The 21170-nt window shown below is 35.9% G+C and overlaps 1 protein-coding gene across 2 annotated transcripts in view; it reads left to right on the top strand.

Annotated features, from left to right (window-relative positions):
• The window catches only part of LOC129882593 (sister chromatid cohesion protein SCC4), a 50053-nt gene extending 29286 nt beyond the window's left edge, over positions 1-20767 (top strand). For both annotated transcript variants that reach the window (XM_055956972.1, XM_055956971.1), the window contains exons 8-13: positions 4164-4310; positions 6595-6684; positions 6768-6892; positions 10716-10921; positions 20073-20197; positions 20314-20767. In XM_055956972.1, the coding sequence (XP_055812947.1) occupies positions 4164-4310; positions 6595-6684; positions 6768-6892; positions 10716-10921; positions 20073-20197; positions 20314-20502 (882 nt within the window). In that variant the 3' untranslated portion in view covers positions 20503-20767. The remainder of the gene's footprint in view (positions 1-4163; positions 4311-6594; positions 6685-6767; positions 6893-10715; positions 10922-20072; positions 20198-20313) is intronic.
• The last annotated feature ends 403 nt before the right edge of the window (positions 20768-21170 follow it).

Genomic DNA, 21170 nt, shown 5'->3' with positions numbered 1-21170 from the left:
AATAATCTAGTCAGCTTACTAAAGCAGCTTACCAGTGAAAATCACGGGTTTCTATGAGTGGAGAAGAGTGGCTTTGTCAAGAATGTTGAGGGTTTAAAACGCTACAGTGAGAGTAAGAATATAAATGGCTGCTATAGCAACTCTGTTCCTCTACATGTTGTCAGTTGCTTGTTAGAAATACAACAAAAGGAGAAGTCCGTCAGTTTTCTATAAGCCGGCTATAACAAATGATGTTACAGACAAAACACAAAGAACAGTGAACGAAGCCCAGAAAATAAGGGGAAAGAAGCAGATATGTTGAGAACTTAATGATTTGATGAGTGCTAAGTACTGCACCTTTATAAGGTTATGGTGGGATATGTTAGGTGGTTTGGAACTTCTTGGGCAATGACAAAAACTGTGAAGGAATTTGATGTTTTGTTGGAGGAATGGAGAAGGAGGAGAAGATGTAGGGCATGGAACGTGGTTCCTCTTGCGATGATGTGGGTTATTTGGTGAGAGAGAAATAGGAGAGCTTTTGAGGGAGTAGATTCGAGTTTTACTCAGCTGAAGAGCAGTCTCCAGTCCCTTATTTTCTTTTCGTGCACCCATAAGGTTCCTTGTTGTATAGAAGAATGGGTGGAGTTTGTAGAGAATTATGTATTTTTGTAGATTTTTTACCTTTGGTATTACCCTTGTATATGATCATATTTTTGGCCATGTTTATGAATGAAATACGTTTACCTGATAAAAAAAAGATTACACCTTTATAAGTTTTTAAGACAAAATGCATATGATATTAGCCTAATGTGGGATAAAATCTTACATAAGAACTGAATACTTCCAATATTCTAACTCTATTATTTTAATACCAGCACTCCACTTGAACTTAAAAATGATAAAACCAACTTCAGTCGGTTTATTTTGCAAAAGATTGAAATTAAATGGTAACCATTGTAGTTGCCGAAGAACCTGCTGGATAGTATCACTGAAACCTAGTACAAAAAGCTTTAGTCACCTGAATCTCACCGGAAAAGTCTTAGCAGTTAGAATCACATTGAAAAGCTTTGATCACAGGAATTTTGACAGGAAGTTACTAAAATTAGCTGAGATGTTAGTCAGACGTGGTGCTACCAGAATTATCACTGGAAAGAAGCATGGTGCCATTGAACCGAAAAGACACTGGTGCTGCTAGAATAGTCACCCAAAAGAGGAAAGAAGACGGAAAAACCTTAAGTGGGCATACAGTATGCGGCCACAGCCAGTAAACAAAAACTACTTGAGCGTCTATTAAGATCATAGATGACATGTGAGAAAATAAAAGAGAAGAATATATATTTTTTTTATTTGATGATTTAATGAATAGAAACCTACTATATAGGTGTTAAACACAAAACACATATACACAGTCCCATTATATAGAACATCTAATATAAGAAGTTAACACTTCTATGGATTCCGTCTCTAAAACTTTTTCCGAGCCTCTTTAAGATAGAAAAGGAAGGGGAAATGAAGTCAAGTGTAAGTAGGCAAAACATCTAAAGCATCGTTAATAAGAACCAAACTTCCCCTAAAAGAGAGATCTTGTCTTTTTCAGTTCGATATTTTTCTTCTTGCATTTTCCAAGATTCTTTCCCAAATGGAGATGGAAGCAGATTGGCTCCCCAAGGAAGCCTAAGATAAGTAGTAGGAAGAGAACCAATACCACTACCCAAAAACTCAACAAGAGGTTTGATGTTTGAGACATTGTTAATCAAGAAAGTTGACATGAAGATTGGAGGTTGCTTCGCTGTGATTTCTAGCATCACATAGAATCAATGTGTCATTTTGAAAAAAGATTTTGTGAAATGTGTGAATTTCAGACCTTGCAACATCTAGCAAAACCTTTAAGCTATCCTTGATGTATAGCAGTGTCTATCATATAGTTAAGACTGTCTATACCAATATAAATAGGCAAGGAGAGAAGGAATCCCCTGCCTTATGCCTCTTTGGGAAGGGAGGAAACCCGAAGAGATGCCATTGATGCATTGATAAGAACATAGAATCCGACGGAAGTAATACATAATGAGATCCGACTGATCCATTTATGCAGAAGCCCATATTCTCCAATAGAGAAAGAACGAAGCTTCAATATTTACATGATCAGAAGCCTTTTCTATGTCAACTTTGCAAATGATGGCACAGAGGCCTTGGCTAGTTCTGTGATCATGGCATTCATTTGAAATTAAAGAAACATCAAGGATTTGTCAACATTTAATGAAAGCCAACTGTTGCAGAGAAATCACTTTCCTGATAATCCTCTTAAGTCTTCTGCAAGAACCTTTAGAGAGGATCTTGAAGAAACTAACCACCAGATTGATAGGCTTGAATCTTCCTTATGTTTTTTTTTGGGGATCAGTACAATGGAAGTTGCAATTAGACTCTTGAGGAGATATATGAGCTCATGAAAAAAACTTCAGCGCGTTTAGGAGATTGAGTCGGATAATACTCTTTAACTTTGTAAAGAACCTTCAATAAAACAATTTGGTCTAGTAGCTTTATCAAGGCAATCACTAATAACCCCAGGAGTTTTCTTCTCCTCAAAAGGTTTTTGAATAGCAATGTTATCTTCCAGGGAAATAACTGGGATACTACAATGAAACCATGGGAGTCTTTGAGAGTTACCTTTCACTGTACAGTGATTGGAAGAAGCCCAGAATATCATTGATGATGCTCCCCACATCGGTGATAGAAATCTCATCGATAATAAGGTGTGATTATATCTACAATGAGAATATTTTATTTTATAAAAAAACCTTGTAATTATTATCCCCTTCTTTCAACCAAATACTACTTTTTCCACTGAAAAAATTCTTCTTGTTTGGGAATTTCGTCAAGATCCACTTGGAGTCCTGCTCGCTGGACCATTTCACCATTAGAGATGGTTCTTGTTTTAGCTTCAATATGAAATTTCAGCAACTCAGCAAGGATTGATGATATCCTGGATTTCGAATGTCCAAGAGTGTAAAGGTTCCATTCCGGGATTTCAATTTGGAAGCAAAAACAAGATGGGTAGATCCTCGACAGTTAAAAAGTCTCACCGACCTTTTAATCGTAGCAGCAAAATTTTCTGTTTCCATCCCCGTATGTTAGAATTTGAAATAAGAATGTGGCTTGTTTCCCAGCGCTTGCACTGAAGCATGATGGAAGAATGATCAAATAGTATTTGCAGAAGGATTGCTTGATATAGCAAAAACAGTCATCCTTTCTAAAGAGCAAAATATTATTCCATCTTCCTGTCATAGAAACGTCAACATTTTTTGGATTCCGTAGCTGAATATTAGCTTCTTGAAGGCATATAATATCAGTGATTCAGCGAACCACTTCTTGACTAAGTAGGCGTTTGGACATGCGATTTGAGATCATGATTTCAATCCTAAATTCTCCAAAAAGCAAGATTTGGGATTCCAAATTGTGATTTCAAATTTTTCTAAATGTAAAACTTGACCAGTAAGTTTATATTTTACGAAAAAGGCCATATTTAAATTTTGCGAAAAAAGATTCATGCTCGATGTGAAGAAATTATCAGTACCATGTAGGAGGATTTTATCAATGAATAGCTAGTTACAACTATTGTTGATTTATTAGACTAGTGAATTCTTGTACAATTATGTGTATCTGAAAGTTTATAATAACATATAATCACAAATATTTATTTATAAAAGGAACATGGAGATATGTGATTTACGAACTTGGTGACTTAGGATATTCCAATATGTTGTTTATGAACTATGAGTTGTTTACTTGGTGAGATTATATAAGAATTGGTGAAGTTTTGATAGTATTCATTTTTTCTGGGGTTTTCATGTCTAGTAGAAAAAATACAACTTAAGAAATCCAAAGTGCATGTCCAAATAAAATTTTGACTCCAAATCAACATGATTATAAATCACTAATTTCCAATCATGTCCAAACGGCTCCTAAGAGTTTTATCCGTAAAAATCAACCTGGTTTGGCCAGTGATCGGTCCCTTACTTTGGCAATTCCACTTTGGTATTTTTAGCTGTTTCCAGTTTGGCAATCCATGACTCTTTAAGTACAGGAACTTATAATTAATTGTGTTCTCACTCTCTCTTTCTGTAATGTGATACCATGCATTCATTTTATGATGGAAAGGTTAATAAAATCTTTTTATTTTAATGTAGGCATTGGTACAGATGAGAAATTGGTATATTTGCTTTCCAACAATTTTACAAGCTTGTGAGTGTGTTATTGAAATGCTTAGAGGACAGTATGCACATTGTGTCGGCTGCTATGATGAAGCAAATTATCATTTCCTTGAAGCTTCAAGGGTATGTATAAATTTGAATCCTTCTTGAAGAATCTTTCCCTTATTTTTCGTAAGAGTATAAATCAGCTATGCGCAATTATCATTTCCTTGAAGATTCAAGCGTAGTATATTTTAAATATAAAATGCGAAGGAGTTTTCTCACAATTCCAAAAATTTGCTGTGGTTGAATGGGAATAACATGCTGCTTTTATGTTCAAGTTGTTTGGTAAAAGAAAGACATCAGTAATGACCACTGTTCAGATTTCTATTCCTTTTCCATCATGGCGAGTAAACTTAACCAACAACTGATTTATGGAAGACGGATTATCTTGACTTATTGAATCTGGATTTATGCTTCTTGATTTATATGAATGTGCTATAGGACAAAAGTGTAATATCACAAGATGCGACTGTTTGAAAACTCCCATGTGTAAAAGTGTGAAATATAGAGATTATAAAGAATTTTACTGGTGCGTCTTGCTTGTGTCATATAAATGGTCGTAACAATTGTATTTGGATCATAAGAGGTAGCTCATATATAATTTGAGCTAAAAAATTCTGATTAAAAACATCTGAGCTACCCAGCTCAATTGTAAAAAATTGCTTGTACAGTGAAATGTTGAAAATAAGAATTTTGGGAGAATGCTTGGAAATCCTCTTACTTTAAAAAGGTACTAGTATAGTACCCACATGATGTGTGAACTTTATCAAATTAAATTATGATTGTGGTTTTATTTGCTTGTACACATTTGGACATATTGAGTTAACAAATATCTAATTACTATCTTATTTTCCAATGCAATATACCCAACAACAAACTTTTTATAAAATTAAAGGAAATAAATTATATAAATACAATCATCAAATATCATTTTGATGAACTTCAAATAAGATACAAACAACTCAACAACATAACATGATTTAAAAAATAAGAATTCGCTATAGTTTAGAGAATATTTGATGGTCTCTCAAATTAAATTCTTCATTTTTTGGTGCAAAAATTTGATTATTCTATATTATCTTAACCTTACTTATCCTTTTCTTCCTTTCAATATATCTGTTCTTCTTAGAAGAAAATACGATTTTTACTGTTATCAATGCAAAAATCTGGAGCATAGACTTAATAATTCTCTAGTACTTTATTATACTAATAATGGATGAAGTACTTTTATAAAATCTACTATTATTTTATAACTATTATTTTAATATTAAGTGCAATCAATAATTAGTTATTTTCTCTTTTATTTACAAAATATTAGTATTAGTATTATAATAAAAAAATTATTCCCTATTTTTGAATTTGTTTGTTTTACTTTCCTTTTTAGTCTCTTTAAAAAAGAATGCCTCTTTCCTTTGACAACTCTTAATTTCAACTTTCCACATGGCATGCTTAAGACCACAAGATTAAATGACATTTTGGTACATTCTACCTATCTTTAGTTTAAGACCACAAGATTCAATTTTTTACTTCTTAAATTCCGTGCAAAATCAAAACCAGACAAATAAATTGAAATGGAGGGAGTAATATTATTTGATTTAATAATAATAATAAATCAACTAAAGAAAGAAACTAATCCAAACTGATGTGTCTTCTACTTTTGAACGTTATCTCTTCTAATTAATAGCCAACTCTTCATAATTTCCTAATTCCTAATTCGTAAAGCATTGTCTTGACCTATTGTTAGGCTGCCACTTGACTTAACATGGATGCCTTTTCCTCTCCTTTTAATAATAGATAGATATCTCAGGATGAATCAGATTGACCTCCTATTGATATAGAGATGTGCACACTAAAAGGAGAGATGAGGAGAACTTGAAAGTTGATTCTCTTTTTTGTGCAAGGGATTGAGGTACAAATCCTGGGTGCAAGTTTCTATATTGTGTTGTCTTGTTCGTCAGTCTCAAGGAATTCTCTCATCCTTCAGTCTTGAATAGATACTAACCAGTGTTTGTGGAACTTGGAGAAATACCACTATGTAAGTGATCAACAGTGTTGAAATAAAGTTGCCTGCTGCACTTCCGCTTGTTTGCTTTCTCCTTTTTTTATTTTTTTAGAGGCTTGGTCAGATTCCTTTTTTTTGATACATCAAGTTCTGTGGATAGTTTTGCGTCTGCTTGATATGTCTATTTTAGAAAATGAGATCTGTGCATATTTCTCCCAACTTGTCCTCTATAGGTTGGCTGCTAACTTGTGTTCCTGCTCATTTATGCTACTAAATCCATTGGTTAATGATAGTAAGTTTGGGTAAGACATTTTCTTGCTTTTTCTGTTTTTCCTTTTTATTAGCATATTCTTTTCTGTGCAGCTAAGTGAGAACAAATCAATGCAAGCCATGTGCTGTGTTTATGCAGCAATCTCTTACATCTGCATGGGAGATGCTGAATCCTCAGCAAGGGTTGGTGCAGTTCTTTCCATTATGGAGATACTTTTTTTTTCTATTTGGAAATCTGTTTGCTGAGCATTTTTTGTTCTGCATAGGCCCTTGATCTTATCGGACCAGTTTTAGGAGTGATGGATTGTTTCACGGGAGTGCGAGAGAAAACGAGTGTCCTCCTTGCTCATGGGTTTCTACTGATGAGGCAGCAAAATCTACAAGAAGCAAGGTAGATCTCTTAAAACAAAAATGTTTATTTTGGTGATTCTTGTTTTATTATTGGATTTTTGAGTCCAGAGTATTTAATGCATGAAACAAAGTCGTGTTGTATTTCTCTGCATTATGCTTAAGTATCGTACTGAAGCTCAGTTGGTAAAATAACTTTGCTAACAATGTCTCCCATATACAAGTGGTATGCTAAAACGTAGGTAAAATGCAGCATATATGAATCTCTACAAATGATGGTTGATCTTCTATAAACTGAATTTCGGTGGTGCATTAAGAAAAAACTAGGAACAAGAGTTTATTCTCAAATTTATGTTGTCTTTATCACTTCAAAAGATCTCATATACCACTTGATATTCCTTTAAACTGAATTTCGGTGGTACATTAAAAGGAAAATAGGAATGGGAGTTTATTCTTCAAATATATGTAGGCCTATCCATTCAAAAGCTTTCATATTTCCACTTGCTATTTTTTACTCAATAAATTACCTTAACAATAATAAAGAACGTAAGGATGCTCAGCATAGTACAGTTTATTAATACACCCTATCCCCATTTTGATAGATACCTCTTTTGTCATCTTGCTAACCTCCTAGCAATCTTAAACAATGGCTTTGTGCTATTTGGTCCTTTTTGGAAGCGCACAATTGTAAACCGAGATAAATAGATAGAAAAGTTCCAATCCATCAATCGATCATTTCTGTTTAATTCTCGATATTGTGACTTTGAGAAATATGAGAGAAAAAATATTATTGAATTGTGTATTTACATTATTTCATAGAGACCTTATTTATAGACACTACAATACAATCATTGGTAACCAAGTAGGATTCTATATACTATTCCTATTCCTATTCTAATTAGGATTGTATATACTATTCTTGTTCTATTCCTATTCTAACACTCCCTCTCAAGATGGTGCATACATGTCATATGTACCTAGTTTGTTACATATGTAATTAATACGAGGACTAGTGATGGACTTGGTGAAGATATTTGCAAGTTGATCACTTGACTATGGTGATACCTTCTCTCCTGTGGATAAAGATTGCTTCAGTTCGTCTCTTTCTATCCATGGCTGCTATTCGTCATTGGCCTCTTCTACCAATTGAATATTAAAAATGTCTTTCTTCATAGAGATCTCAAAATGAGGTATATATGGGGCAACCACTTGGTTTTGTTGCTCAGAGTAGCATGGTGTGCAGACTACGACGAGCACTCTATGGTCTAAAGCAGTCACCTCGAGCATGGTTTGGGAAGTTTAACATGATTATTTAGGAGTTTGGCATGGTACGGAGTGAAGGCTGATCATTCTGTGTTCTATTGTCACTCTGCTCCAGGTTTGTGCATGTATTTGGTAGTGTACGTTGATGACATAGTTATCACAGGTAATGATGATGAGGGAATTACCAAATTGAAATATCACCTTTTCCAACACTTTCTAAGGATCTTGGTTGATTGAGGTACTTCTTGGGCATTGAGGTTGCTCAATCCAAATCAGGAATTGCCATTTCACAAACGAAGTATGCACTTGATATTCTTGAAGAGATAGGAATGACAGATTGTAAGCCTATTGATTCTACAATGGATTCAAATATTAAACTCCTACCAGGTCAGGGGGAGCCTCTTAGCAATCTAGGAAGATATAGAAGGTTGGTTGGAATGTTGAATTATCTCACAATGATTCGACTTGATATTACCTTCCCAGTTAGTGTTGTAAGTCAATTCTTGAATTTTCCTTGTGATAGTCATTGGAATGCAGTTATTTGCATCCTTCGACACATAAAGTTTGCTCTAGGGAAAGTACTTCTTTACAAAGACCGAGGACATGAGAAAATTGTTGGTTGTTCAGATGCAGACTGGGCAAGGTCACCCTCTGACAGACGATCCACTTTTGGATATTGTGTTCTAGTTGGGGCAAATTTGGTGTCCTGGAAAAGTAAGAAACAAAATGTGGTTGCTAGATCTAGTGCAGAAACAGCATATCGGGCTATGGCAGTGGCAATATGTGAACTCATATGGATCAAGCAACTACTAAAGGAGCTGAAATTTGGAGATACTTAAGGAATGTCACTTGTGTATGATAATGAAGCTTCACTTCACATTGCATCGAATCCAGTATTTCACGAGAGGACCAAATACATAGAGATTGATTGTCATTTTTTCAGAGAAAAGGTACTCTCAGGAGACATCATCACAAGGTTCGTGCAGTTAGGTGATCAGTTTGCAGACATATTCACCAAGACCCTAGTTGGTCCCAAAACAAGTTATGTATGTAACAAGCTTGGTGCATATTATTTGTATGCACCAGCTTGGGTGGAGTGTTAGAATCCTAGGAATATTCTATAGCATATGTGTAAATATAGTGGGTAGCTTGATTTAGTCCTATTTTAATTAGGTATTGATTTGTATTGATAACTTAGCTATTTAAACCCCAATAGCTTGTGAGAATAATCAAGTTGAGTTCTCTCTCGAACTCCTATACTCACACACATGTTAATTGTGAGTGTTTGTTAAAAGTCCGTAGAGATATGTGATTTTGTAATAAATGGCTCAACTGGATTAGATTTTGCATTTCTAATGTGAAATTTTCCATTTTGATCAATGGTTCTCCGGAAGGTTTTTTGTAAATATTTAGAGCTTTCCCAAGGAACTCTCTATAGCTTTAGATATTCCTCCAAGAGCTAGTCTCCTTCCTATATAAGCCTCATACATGGAAAAATATGTGCCAATTAGCACTTAGGTGGTGTGATAATGTGGCGGGTCATCACACTATGGCCAAAATTCACAATAAAAACCAGTTTCAGGATGGGCAGTGGCATGAAGGTACCCTTCTGGGAGGATAACTTGCTAGGAACAGACACCTGAAAGTGCTCTATCCTGATATTCACAATATAAACCAGCAGCAGGAGGCAACAGTGGAGGAAGTATGGTTCAACCAAGAATGGAATCTCACTTTGAGGAGAATGTTGCTTGACTGGGAAATCGGGAGACTAGCAGAATTCTATAGCACCTTGAAGCAATTCTAAGGGACATCTAATCTTGAAGACCATATTGCTTGGCAAGGGAACAAGGAAGTCAAGTTCACTGACAAATCAATTTACAGAGAATACGACTATGCTAACAATGATTGGAGTGTGGCATGGAATTGATCTGGAAGATGAAAATTCCACACAATGTGGCTTGTTACACATGGATGCTGGCATAAGGGGCAGTTCTGACACAAAACAATCTAATCAAGACAGGATATCAACTATGTTCTAGATGCTACATGTGTGGAGGGGAGGCAGACCAGAAATCATCTCTTTTTACCCTGCAAGTTGACCTCACAGTTATGGAGGATTTTCACTAATCTGAGGGGACTTCAATGGGTTGTGCCCAGAGGAATTCTTGAAGTTTTAATTTGCTAGAGTAGTGAACAGGTGATTCTTGTAACTCATTTGTGTCGAGTTTCATTTCAAATTTAGTATCATGGCAGGGATAAGACGTTAGCTCTCTAAACATTTCAAGTTTAGTATCAGGGAAGGGATAATACATTAGCTCTCTAAATCTTTCTTCCCCTTAATATTTATCACACTTTTATAGGAGTTGCCTAGTACTTATAGGAGCCTTATTACCATTTCTAGAGATTTGTATGTTAGTATAAAACTGAGAAAACCTTTACTGTTAGAAAAATCACAAATTAATTAATATTGGAGTAAAATGTGTTTGGATAGAGCGAAATGGTAGTCTGGGTTTGTGTGATGACACCAACTAGCTTTGTATTGTAGCGCTGTAGTTGTTGTAGTTGCTGTTGCTCTATACTTATTGATTGGTTACATTATGCAGAAATCGACTAGCGTTTGGCTTGCAAACAACACATAGTACTTTGGGGAATCTGCAACTTGTTTCACAATATTTGACTGTATTGGGGAATTTAGGACTTGCCCTCCGCGACACTGTTCAAGCTAGGGAGATCTTGAGGTCCTCTCTTACATTAGCTAAGAAGCTTAATGATATTCCAACTCAGATCTGGGTATTATCGAATTTGACAGGTTTCACACTCTCGATCATTTATTTCATGTGACGTACTTCTTCTGTTGGATATGCCATCACCTATGTATATCTCATGCTTTGTTTCTGATTTAGTTATTTTTTTTGAATGGCCAAAGCAACAGAGTTCATGGTATCCTTTAATATGTATCAAATATGTATTTAATATGTATCAAATATGTATGTGTGCACATGTATTTGTTCAGGGAAGATAGTTCTATATTTCTAAAAGTCAAGCTTTCCTCTTCATGCAACTTTTTGTCTTCACCCTGTTTATTCAGCCTTTTTAAATTTCTTTTAATCAACAAATCTAGCCTTTCTTTTTCCCTCCCTTGCTAGAAGAGATATGCATGTCGAGAATTTTTATTCATTTATTACCTTTTCCTATTCTGGTGTACATAACCTCCTTGTTTTTTCTTCCTGAAGTCACAAGGGTAGGGATGCAAAGGGGGCAGGACAAACCATAACCAACCCTTCCTTGCACTGTTTAGCATTTCTCGATGACTTTTCCCTGCCTTGCCTTGCCTCGTTTGTGAATCGTGGTTTCTTTCGGTTTTTCTTTTTATTTCACTTAGCAGTATTCTGTTTGATTATTTAAAATTTGTATTTGAACTATGTGTAGACAATCTTTTACTAATATGTTCCCGTTTTGATATTTGATTCATGCTTGTTGATTTGGATCCTTCAACTCAACTAGTGAAATGAAAAATGCACTAGAAACTGTATACTGTTTGTTTTGAAGTTAATTGTTGGTATTTCAAGTGAAATAATTCAAAACCGTTAAATAATTCTCAGGTATTTCATGTTGTTAAAATAGAATTAGGAATAGTATATAGAGTCTTACCTGGATAAGAATTGTAATGTAGTGTCTTTAAATAGGACACAATGTAATATTGTAGATACTGAATTCAGTAATATTTTTTTTTATATTTCTCATATGGTATTAGAGCATTGGTGAGAAACTTCCGGGGAAGAAAACTCAGACAGGCCACCGTGCGTTAATTCCTGAGATTGTCAGGGCTGATTTGCGTCATCTTGTGTTTTATAGGTGTTCTGCCATGAGGTGCGAAAAACTAAGGCGAGCAAAACCCAGTAAGCCCTTGTGGTTTCTGGTAACTCACGCACTGCTGGAAGCTTCAGATCTCAGCAGCCACGCGCCTCACGCGCCAGCAGATGCACCGTTTTTTGGCCACTTTCCGGTAATTTTTTTTCCAATAGGGTCGCCTCTTCATTCCGAGGTTGCCCATATAATTATTTCCTTATTCCGACCAATTTTCCAGCGACAACAAGATTTCTAGATTCCAACAACATATTTCCAGATTTTTGGCTACAAAATTCTGATTTCACAAGATGTCTTTCGGGTTGATATTTTTGGCTCCAAAAATATGGGAATTGGAAGTTCAAGCCCTAGGATCACTTCACAGCCGTTAATTGGAAGCTTAAACTATTTACCCTGGGTTTCCTCGGTTGAGTAGTGGTACAAGGATGAAGGTGTCCAAGACCACTTAATGAACAATGCTAGTGTGATAGATGAAAAAACAAAGGCTAGTGAGGAAGATGCAAAAGCCTAAGCACAATGGGAGAAGGTTGACGCTGTATTATGTAGTCTCGTATGGTGATCTATTGATTCGAAGTTGATGCCTTTGTTTCGCCCATTCCAGACATGTTATTCAGTTTGGGAAAAGGCTCGTGCTTTATACACTAATGACATATCTTGTTTTTATGATGTGATATCTCGGATGACCAACTTAAAGAGACAAGAATCTGATTTATGTACTTACTTAGAACAGGTACAAACAATCATGGAGGAATTTGAAAGGTTGATACCAATTACTATGAACGTGGAAAAACAACAAGAGCACAAGAAGACGCTATTTCTAGTTCTTACACTTACAAAGAGGTTTCATCACCCACTATTGAGTCTTCTGTTCTCGCATCTCAAACCATAGAAAATCGAAAATCTTAGTCTATGGAGAATTGATGAGCAGGTTATTTTGGAAGATCTCAACGTAAGGGTTGTTATTGTCATAGGCTTGGACACACTCGTGATATATGATATGCAAGATCACAAATGTTGAACTTTAGCCAGTATAGGGGTGGGGTGGGGGGAAACTCCGCTATCCTGTAAGGTATAGGCCGTTGGGTTGGAAAGTTGAATTATCTCATAGTGACTAAACCAGACATCTCTTTCGTGTGAGTGTAGTAAGTTAGTTTATGACTTCCCCTTGTGATAGTCATTGGGATGCAGTTGTTTGTATTGTTCGATATATAAAGTTAGCTCCATGTCACGATCCGACCTAGGGTCTAGTCGTAACATGGCGATCGAAACCCCGAAGGGCTCCAATCAACCTTTTGTACATATCATAAGCATACATAAGGTAAAATAAAAAAGGAAACATCATAAAAGAGTCTAAACCATGAGTAGAAAACAAAGAATGTCACATGACAACATAGACTAGAAACGTTTGTCCAACTAGATGCCTCTACTCATGAGCATGGGTGGATGCTAAGACATGTCCCTAGCTCACCCTCAGTATGAAATATAACAAAAGTCTTTGAAAACAATAACCAACTCGATGACTAGTCCCCAATAAATGAGGACTCACCACAAACACCGTCGGATAGGAAAACTTAACTAGCCATGCGGATGAATATGATCTTCAATCCCAACCCCCTACATTATGAGACAATGTAGGCAAAAAGTATGCATTAGTATGTTGGAATGTACTAAAAGTATGAGGGCATGACATGCAACATAAATCATGGAATGCGATGGTCAAGTAAAACACATGATAAGATGAGATAAGTAAAGTCATGAGAAAATCATAGTGACCAAAGCATTAGAAAAGCATAATTTAAATCATGACATACATAAAAGATCATACATATGTGGGATAGAAACGATAACCGGCAATAAGACCATGCAAGCTATAACATGGAATCCCGTTGTCTCCCCATACAACGAAGAAAAAGGGAATCTACTTGCCAAGGTAGACTCTACTCCGCTAGGTGGGTCATACATACGCTATGTGTGGACCAATAGCTAGGCCATGAAGGCAACCTACGGTGGCACGAAGTTAAGAGACATGAGGTTGCTACTAGGGCCTTTGGTAGGGCCCTCACCTCAGGTCCACTCGGTGCTAAGTCAAATCCCACGGAATACATACATAGCATAGGAATCATAATTACATATATCATAGTCATGATCATAGGTTTGAAATCACAGAGTAGCTCATTTTCATAACATACTTGTAATGTGAGAATTGTCCTTTCATCATTACAATCATATTTGCATGATTCATATAGTTAGGTCCTAGGTCACTACATGGGACCCTAAGTCACCTTACTTCATAACTTGCATGAAATTCATACCTTGAACTTAGAGTAAAACTCAAATGCATATTTAATTGACTCGAAAATCATGAAATTTACTTGGAAACACACATGATCATATACATTCTATCACCCCATACATTATTCATAAAGATGATATCATTAGGAAGTATAATTGAAAATACTCATAATTTACATCATGAACCCTAGAGATCAATATAGGAGAATTCATGGAAAAACTCTTCAATTCAATACAATAACCATCAATTTGTATCAAAATCGACTCATTATCATAATTTGAATCATAATTCATGCAATTGGACTAGAGATCATAATACTCATAAAATACCATAATTTAATTTGATAGAAAACTTGAGAATTGATTAGGCTTCATGGATGAAAGAATCCATGAATCAATACCACATACCTTAAGTGAGAAAACCAAATAATTTGGAAAAAATTGAGAGTTTTGATGGAGAGGTTGAGTGAATTTATTTAAAGTCTTCAATGGAGTTCTCGAGAGTCTTTTGTAGAGAAATATTTGAGTAGGTGAATTATAGAAGAATGAATAGAATTAGAGGTTTAAGTCAATTTATAGAGCTGAATTAGGTCCGAAAAACGTCTAGGTTCATTAACTAACAATTAGAAAAAAGTCTAAAGTTCCCTTACTTAAAAACTAAATTCGGACAAAAACCATCGTCCAGGTCTGCGGTGTAGAGGTGTTCCCTGATAGGAAAATTTTGAGCGAATGAGATTTTGACTCGGAAAACATTGCACTGAATGGGCGCGTACTTGCCGTGCACTTTACTATTTTGCGCAGTTTCTTTGAAATATCTTGGGTCTATCATGCAAGGCAGCGGGGAGATTGACGATGATGTCACACATCGTATTGGGGTAGGGTGGATGAAATGGAGGCTCGCTTCCGGAGTGCTATGTGACAAGAATGTGCCACCAAAACTTAAGGGCAAGTTCTACAAAGTGGTGGTTAGACCGGCTATGTTGTATGGGGCGGAGTGTTGGCCAGTTAAGACTTCTCACATTCAAAAGATGAAAGTTGCTGAGATGAGAATGCTGAGATGGATGTGTGGGCACACCAGGAGCGACAGGATTAGAAATGAGGCTATTCGGGACAAGGTAGGAGTGGCCTCGGTGGAAGACAAGATGCGGGAAATACGACTGAGATGGTATGGACATGTGAAGAGGAGAGACACAGATGCGCCAGTGCGGAGGTGTGAGAGGCTGGCCATGGATGGTTACAGAAGAGGTAGGGGTAGGCCGAAGAAGTATTGGGGAGAGGTTATTAGACAGGACATGGCGCAGTTACAGCTTACGGAGGACATGACCTTAGATAGGAGGGTGTGGAGGACCCACATTAGGGTAGAAGTCTAGTTCATAGTCTCGTTATTCTTCTCTATTCATAGGTGTAGTAGTGCATTACGATCTCTTGCGCTTTGACTTCTGATTTCTGTTATTTCTGTTATTATTTATTACTTTCTATGCTTTGATTACTCAATTTTACCTGTGACGCTTTCATTATTTATTTAATCGTTATTTGTTATTAGTCTTTATTTATTTGTATTTATTTGTTATCTATTTGTTATTTGTTTGTTGTTTTTCTCATAAAGCTTTTAATTTTCTATTCTTATCTAACATTTTTTATGCATTTATGCTTTTACTGAGCCGAGGGTCTCCAGGAAACAGCCGTCCTACCTTGGTAGGAGTAAGGTCTGCGTACATTATACCCTCCCCAGACCCCATGTTGTGGGATTTCACTGGGTTGTTGTTGTTGTATCTATCTTTTGATATACGGATCCTAAAAATCCACCAACAACATTTTCCTGTAGGTTTTCCTGATCGATATTTCAGACTTGAATTTGCCAAAAAGATTAAGGATAATGCATTACGTGAGCGGCCTATTCCTAAGGCATTCTTAAGACACTTGTGAGCATTTTGAGGAATGTTACACTCCAGGTAAAGGACTACTCTCGAGGATCGAGGCCATGATCAGATCATTGGATATACAAATAGTGTTTTGACAGTATCACCCTTTGGTAGACATTCTACATTCGGATATTGTGTTTTAGTAGGAGGTAATTTAGTGTCCTGGAAGAGTAAGAAAAAAGGTGTAGTTGCTCGATCTAGTGCAGAAGCGGAATGTCGAGCAATGGTTGTAGCAACTTGTGAGTTAGTTTGTATTAAACTGTTGCTGTGAGAACTAAAAATTGTAGCACTTAGTCGATGGAACTTGTGTGTGACAACCAAGCGGTCCTTCATATCGCATCAAATCTGGTATTTCATGAGAGGAGTGAGCACATTGAGATTGATTGTCACTTTGTCAGAGAAAACAAAATTTGTGAAGTCGAGTGTTCAACTTATAAATATCTTCGCCAAGTCCCTCATGGTCCTCGTATTAGTTACATCTATAACAAGTTCGGTACATATGACTTGTATGCACCAACTTGAGGGGAGAGTTAGAATAGGACTATGAATAGTATATAGAATCCTACTTGGATAAGGATTGTAATGTAGTGTGACTATAAATAGGGCTCAATGTAATATTATAGATACACAATTCATTAATGTTTTTCTCTTGTATTTCTCACACATGTAATGATTCATGCTGCTTGTTTCTAAATCCTTTTGTTTACTGGTCATTCATAATTTTTGTACTTTGTTTTACGACGTTTTTGGAGCCCTTATTTAAGGTTCACTTGCCTATTTATTAATAGATAACTGTTTTTACTTTTGGAATTGACATGTCAACATGCGTCCGGAAGAAAAATGATAGGCAATTGTCTGATTCTTGTTTTTCATTTTCTTTTTGCTAATTGTAAAAATAAATAAATACCAGGAAACATTAAATGAAGCAAGCATATTCACTTCTGATCTTCCTGTAGGAGAAAAAAAAGGAAGACTTCCTGATAATAATAAGACGTATATTTTAAAAATGTTTTGAAGGATTCATAGGAACAAGGATAGCAGGACAGGATCAGAAGTATTAGAGGGGAAAGAATGGAAAAGAAAGAGTACAACTCCTAACTTTAATATTGATCCTCTCAAAAATATCCCTTTTTCTTGTCTAACACATTTGATTAATTTACTGGCTTATGTAATTTTACGCACCATTTAAAATTACAACCGAGGCCTGGCTTGCCTGCCCTACCCGGTCCCATGTAAAATTTTGTTTGTCGTTCACCTATATTTGCGCGATCAACCCCTCAGTCTACTTCATTGGCATTCCTAATGTAGGGCTCTTGCTATTTTTTAGCCTTAAAAGTTTTGAGTCAAACACCAAATATGTTACACGCTTCTTATTTATTTTACCCATTTTTGATGGAGTAATTGTACATCATCACGCCTCTTGTTTTTTCTTGTTCATTGTTTACCCTTTAAAATAAATCCTCAAGGTTATTAAAAAAATATTATTCAAAGGGTATTTTGGTTCCGTCTGATAAAATCTAAGGGTGGGGATAACCAGAGTCAAATAGATCTTATCCTTACCAGGAGACGTGATAGAACCACATGTATGGACTGTAAGGATATACCAGAAGAGGCGATGGCCACCCAACATAGGTGTGTGATCTTGAATGTAAAGTGTAATTGTAGACGACCTACAAATTGATCACTTTCTTTTCCCTATTTTGCTTATCAAATAAGAGTAGACGACCTACAAGCAACTAAGAATTCGATGGTAGGCGTTAAAGGGCGCTAACTAGTTGGTGTCCAAATGGTAGGATACCAATGGGTGGAGATAGAATACCCTGATTTCAATTTATAAAACAAAGGAGATATTTAAAGTTGTGTGAACTGTCGTATTAACCTTATGAGTTATTATGAAGTTCTGAGAAAGAGTGATGGAATGTTGACTTGGGAACACTACAAGCGTGACGAACTAGTTCTATAACAGTGACTATATTCTTGATATAAAGTAAGAACTACACATTATGTTGATCAACCTAGAGAAAGCATATGATAAAGTACTATGAAACATCCTTTGGTGGGTGTTGGGGAAGAAAGGAATTTCTATTTATGTAAATGTCATAAAGGCCATGTACGAAGGGGTAGTTACTAGTGTGAGAATGTAGTAAGAGATGAAAAATGAGTTTTCCTTAACTGTGGGTTTACCTAATGATCAGCGTCGAGCCCGTACTTGTTTACACAAATTTGGATGAGCTAAGCAACTATACAAAATGAGGTCACATGGTGTATGCTATTTGATGAGGATAATGTTCTAATTAATGGAACTAGAGAAGGTGTCAACTAAAAGCTTGAACTGTGGAGAAGAACTCTAGAGAGTACGGTTTTTAGGATAAGTAGAAATAAGGCTGAATATATGCACTAAAAGCTTAGTCACATAAGAAAACTAAAGACCAACATATATTTCTATATTAGTGTTGTAGAAATGCGGATGTTAATTTGGATGTATTGTCATACAAGGTTAAACATGACCACGTTCTGCAGATTATGCAAATAGTATGCAGTGCGGATAAAATGAGAGAATGTCGCTTGAGATGGTTTGGCCATATCCTGTCGCAACCTCAAGATGCTTTGGTTCGTAGGTATGAGATCATTGTGGATGAAGGTGTTAAAAAGGTATGAGGTAAGCCTAAAATTTCATAGCAGGAAGTTGTCTCAAAATTGTCTTGAAAGACCTGCAATCTCTTGGAATCCAAGAAAACTTAGCAAATGATTGCACATAATGGAAGTAAAAGTTATATGTAGGCTACCAATTCATTAGAAATATCTTTAGTCATGTTAATATGCTTACTTTAGTTCCTATGCTTGCGAGAGACTTTTTAGTCTTGTGATATATTTATATGGCTGTAGAAATATATAGAACTCCTATTACTTTTAACTTTTTTCCTATTGTATAATATTGGTCTTAGATGACTTGAAATAGAGAAACATGATCAATGGGATCCATATATCCGATCCTAACTTGTTTAGAAATTAGGCATAGTGTTGTTCAAAGGTTATTGATACAACAAAAAAGTTGAAGAAACGGAAGGCACTTCACATATAAGTACTTACATATTGGACGAGTTTAGGTATCCCCCATTTGTAATTCCAAATTCCCCACTCATTGGATTTCAAGATTTCCTACTCAGTGGACTTGGGCATATCTTAGCTTCCCAACTCAGACTCAAGTCTGATAATGAATAAATCGTCATGTTATTTCATGACATTATTAGCCTGAAGTAATTGAGAATCTTGTCTAAATTTGCTAAACTATTAAAGGACATGGCACATTTCTGGAGAACCTTCTTCCTACTGCAACGGAACAACATTAATATCCATCAATAGAAAATTGCCCTTTTCACCTGGGTACAGTTTCAACACTTGGGTTCAAATCGTTGATTATTGTCAGATGTGATAAACATACTTTCTTCTTTTCTGTTGGAATGAAAAAGGAAAAGCTGTACTAGGAAAAGAAAAAGTAAACCCATATAGTTTTCTTGTATTATGGTAAAAGTCTTCTTCAATGAAGTGGATATTATTCTGGGGTAGCCAATAAAGGATGAATAACTCCTGAGGTCATTCAAAGTCAAAAGAAATTGTGCAAGTCCTGTCATTTTATGCAAAATGTATTGCAAGAAGAATTTTGCATGAGATTCACTAATATAATTGCTTTGTGGTACATCAGTCATCTTCTTGAGGGTAGGACGATGTTGTTAAGATGTGGCTACAGAGAGTGTAATTTTCTAGTACAAGCTTCTTGCAAGGCCTGATTTGGATTTAAGACGAGTTTATCTTAAATTCCTTCTCTTGGTCCCTGTAACTAATTTTAGTTGATCGATTTTTTACTTTTTTCTTGTGCAGCTATGTACCAGCAACTGGGTGAGAAAGGGAGTGAAATGGAGAATCTTGATTACCAGACAAAGAAAGTAGAGGATCTACAAAAAAGGATTTCTAGCGCATGTTTGTCCAGTCACCATGTTGAACTGGTAAAAGCTTTCACCCTTTTATGCTAACGCTTTTTACCTTATTGAGTAAATGGGGTTGTGAATGTGACAGGCGGACAGCTTAAATATTACTCATTTACTTGTCTGACATGACTCAGATTGCCAAAGTAAAAGCTGAAGCCCATCAGTTGAGTGAGATTGACATTAAACGAGCAATTTCAGGCCATTCTGTGAGAGTTGATCTGGACATTCCCGAATCCATTGGTCTGTCAGCAACTCCTCCTATGGCGTCATCATCAAGGCTTATGGATTTTGATATGGGGAGACTGAGAAAGAGAAAAGCTTAGTTTTCAACTTGTAAATTTGTAGGTCTTACTTCCATATAACCAAAGGAAGAGGTGAGTGTGTGCTTCCTTTCTTTCTTGCACTTTCAGGTATGTGAGTATGTCCAATTATGATAGTTTACCGTTCTTTATTGTACAGTTTATATTGTAATTAGACTCCCTAACTTCTTCGCAGAAAAAAAAAAGAAGGGATGATAAACTAATGACTAGATTGCCAAAAGATACGTGCTATTTTTACAGTTAATAGTTCAACCATTTTGTCTGGTGCCTTCTTATCCTCTAAAATCCTGATTGCACATGAAATCTGTCTCACTTTACCTGTCAAGCCATTAGACGAGTCATGGCATATCGAATCACGTGTTTGGCAAGTCTCCTTTTTTGCATAATTTCAATGTTAGCACAATGGCTTATGAAGTGAAGTGCTACGTTTTAAACAAATTTGGAAGAAAAGAAGAGAACGAAATCCATGTTTTAATGTTAGCGATGGATAATCTGGTTCGAATACTTTTCCTGATATTCAATTGCTGAATAGTCAACTTTTCCAAAAAAAATAAATACTAGTCAACTTCTGGAACCCTTTGGTAAAATGAAACTGAGAAAAGCCGAAAGCTGGCGTTTCTTTTGAAAAGTTGAGTTGCCAAAAATTGAACCACCTTATTAGCTCTCTTTCT

This window comes from Solanum dulcamara, chromosome 3, assembly GCF_947179165.1.
Source record: "Solanum dulcamara chromosome 3, daSolDulc1.2, whole genome shotgun sequence".
Lineage (NCBI taxonomy): Eukaryota > Viridiplantae > Streptophyta > Magnoliopsida > Solanales > Solanaceae > Solanum > Solanum dulcamara.
This window is presented reverse-complemented; position numbering and strand designations above follow the sequence as displayed.